General features: G+C 42.5%; 1 protein-coding gene across 1 annotated transcript; it reads left to right on the top strand.

Moving 5' to 3' along the window:
• Nucleotides 1-772: 772 nt before the first annotated feature.
• LOC106526118 (zinc finger protein 32-like) lies at nt 773-3,092 on the top strand. The gene has a single exon (XM_014020603.1). The coding sequence runs from the start codon at nt 1,218-1,220 to the stop codon at nt 2,415-2,417; it is 1,200 nt and encodes a 399-aa protein (XP_013876057.1). The 5' UTR covers nt 773-1,217; the 3' UTR covers nt 2,418-3,092.
• Nucleotides 3,093-3,273: the final 181 nt, after the last annotated feature.

Below are 3,273 nucleotides of genomic sequence, written 5' to 3'. Positions count from 1 at the left end.
ATAATATTATGACTTTATTCTCATAATATTATGACTTTATTTTTGTAATAATAATATTTAAAAAAATCTGTGTGGCCCTAATACTCCGTTGTAGTTACTGGAGCTAAACCCAAATTATTAACATTTTCTTTATTTTTTACATTTAGCATTTTAAATGTGAAGTTATTCTTCCAGTAAAAAGATGTATAAATACATGTACCGACGCATTTTAAGTCCGACGTGAAACTGATCACAATAGTAACGGGGGAGCACGTGGTCACGCAAACTCACGTGAAGCTGACATCAGGCGAAGGGTAGACCATCTCATTTCACAGCAGTTTTGAGCAGCCTACCTGGCCCAGCGAGGACATGGCCCACATGGCCCAGCTAGGCTGGGTCCTCATGAGGACTGTAGGGGTCACCTCGAGTGAAGAAACAAGATTTACTGCCTCGAAGCAGGCCTTGGACAGGCCTGACGAGAGGACAGGAACTCTGTCACAAACTGAACTCTATTTAGGCCATGACACGTCACTCCGAACACATCAGCTTTTACCTGGTGATGACTTCTTAAGGCACCCTCGGGGTAGGAGCTGGCTCGCCTCCGATCAGTCAGGGAACTGGATGTCGGCTCTCTTACTGGTCGTTGGCGAGTAGGTGTTTTCCAGGTAACTTTCGTCTGTTTCAGTCCAAGCCAGAAAAATTCCAGCTGTATCCGGTCCCTTCTTTCCAAAATAAAATCTCCCCACGGGAGGTAAAAACACACTCTAGAGGCTTGAAGCCTCGGTGTGGGACCGGCTGGCGTGCCACGTCCCAGGCTGTTAAGTCTTCCCTAGTTGGCTCATGGGCTCAGACTTAAAAAGCCAAACTGGGTTCTTCTCTGGAGAGCAAACCCAGCTTTTTTCCTCGGTTGGAGTCCATGAATTGAGACACAGCCTATATACTTTCCTTCTGACCTCAGGTCAAGTCTAGGTGTCATCCTCGACACCTGACTTACCTTCACATTCCGCATCACTAATGTTTCTGTGCTCTGTTATTAGTTTTTTGTGTGTGTGGGTGTGTGCGCTAAAGCCAGAGCTATATGTGTTTGAAAAGAACAGTTTGGTGCTAAGTGAGCTGTGTCTCTAGTTTATCGCTAAAACCTGTTTGTGACCTGAGCAGTCAAACGAGAYGTATGAGAAAGCTATASTTCTCCTTTAACRTTCTGTTCATGTGTTTCAGGGGTTCCTGCCGAWGCTCAGATGCTGATTAAAGAGGAAGATCCTGAAGAACAGAAGCCTTACGTGGACCAGCAGGACAGAGAACATCTCCACATAAAAGAGGAAGAGGAGGAAATGTGGATCAGTCTGGGGGAAGAGCAGCTCAATGTGAAGGAGGAGACTGATGACACCAGATTTTTAGTCACTGCAGTTCCTTTGAAGCATGAGGATGATGAAGATAAACCTCTCTTCTTACAGCTTCATCAACACAAAGTTGAAGCCAAAGCTCTTCCAACCAGCAGCTCAGCTGATAACGCAGAATCAACAACTGTTGGAGAGTCCTGTGGAAGAGCAGAAACTACCGGAAACACAGATCTGACTACTCMTGAAGAGGATTSTGACTCTTCAGAAACTGAAGACAGTGAGGATGATGAAGAGGGCAATGTTGTGAACAATCCTAACTCTCAGYTGAAAAACTTAGACTCTGGGTCAAAAACTGAAGACACTGTTACAGACTGTGAGCCTTCTCCCCATATGGGTCTTGAATCAGGTGTACAAAAGAACAAAAATGGAAAGAAGCTAGTTTGGTGTGATCTTTGTGGGCAAAGGTTTACTTTAAAGGGACATTTAGTTGCTCACATGAGAATCCACACAGGAGAGAGGCCATTTTGTTGTGAACTGTGTGGTCAAAAGTTTACCAATAAAAGCAATTTAAACTCACACRTGAGAATCCACACAGGACAGAAACCATTTTGTTGTGARCTGTGTGGGCGAAAGTTTTCAAAAAAGAGTAGTTTAAACAATCACACGAGAATCCACACAGGACAGAAGCCATTTTGTTGTGAGCTGTGTGGGCGAACGTTTACCCTAAAGGTACATTTAACTACACACATGAGAACCCACACAGGACAGAAGCCGTTTTGTTGTGAACTGTGTGGTCGAAGGTTTACCAAAAAATGCAATTTAAACAAACACATGATAGTCCACACAGGACTGAAGCCATTTTCTTGTGGGATGTGTTATCATAGGTTTACCACAAACAGTGATTTAAAAAGACACATGAGAGTCCACGTAGAAAACAAAGCAATCATTCCCAATGTCCCCCTGGTGAGAAAACACACAGAGGAAAAACATAACTTTGTTTTTATACGCACTCCAAATAAAGTAAGATTATTGTGTTTCAAACAAATTGCGAAAGCCCAGGGGCCTCATGTATCAAGTAGTGTACCGCTTTCACAATAAAAGTCAGTGTAGGGACAAAAGTGGAAGTATGTATTCAAAGAAATACAAACATATCAAACCGTACGCACAGGTTTTTGCACTCCTTTAATTTAGACATCCCGAGTGTGGAATGGAGTGTACCTGAGTCACACTACCCCCCACCCACATCCTTACATTATACCATTTAAATATGTTAAATCGATGCAAATACGTCCACTGTGTGTAATTCTCTACTCTGATTAAAAATGGATTCTGGATGCAGGAAATTACAAATTAAATGGACAAAAATATAACAAACTTACCGGGAATAAACACTGCCTCCCCCTGGATTTAACAAAGGTCTATGTATGATGTGTGGTTGCTGCAGCTGGTCAGGTCTAGGTTCAGCCACAGTCTGCTCAAACAATGAGGTCAGCTGATTACCTGAATATACTGAATGAGCAGGTTATTCCATCAATGGGTTGTTTCTGCCCTGATGGCACGCCCATATTCCAAGATGACAATGCCGGGATTCATGGGGCTGGAATTGTCAAAGAGTAGCTCAGGGAGCATAAGACATCATTTTCACACATGGATTGGCTCCACAGAGTCCAGACCTTAACCCCGTTGTGAATCTTTGAGATGTGCTGGAGAAGGTCAGATTCTGATTTGATTTGATTTATTGATTTAACAGGAAAAGATTATTAAAAATCAAGCCTGACTCAGCATAGTTGCTGTTTTACAGCAGGTTCCTGTTCTGCAGTACATAAAACACTCAGAAATAAAGCATCACAATCACATCATTATACACCATAGACACAAAGACAAACAAGCATACCAAATTTTAGGAAGGCAGCATTTGCAAAATAGGACGTCTAAATATGAGCACAACAAAAAG

Source organism: Austrofundulus limnaeus, unplaced genomic scaffold, assembly GCF_001266775.1.
Source record: "Austrofundulus limnaeus strain Quisiro unplaced genomic scaffold, Austrofundulus_limnaeus-1.0 Scaffold260, whole genome shotgun sequence".
NCBI lineage: Eukaryota > Metazoa > Chordata > Actinopteri > Cyprinodontiformes > Rivulidae > Austrofundulus > Austrofundulus limnaeus.
Note: the sequence above shows the minus strand (reverse complement) of the source record. Positions and strands in the feature narration are given on the sequence as shown.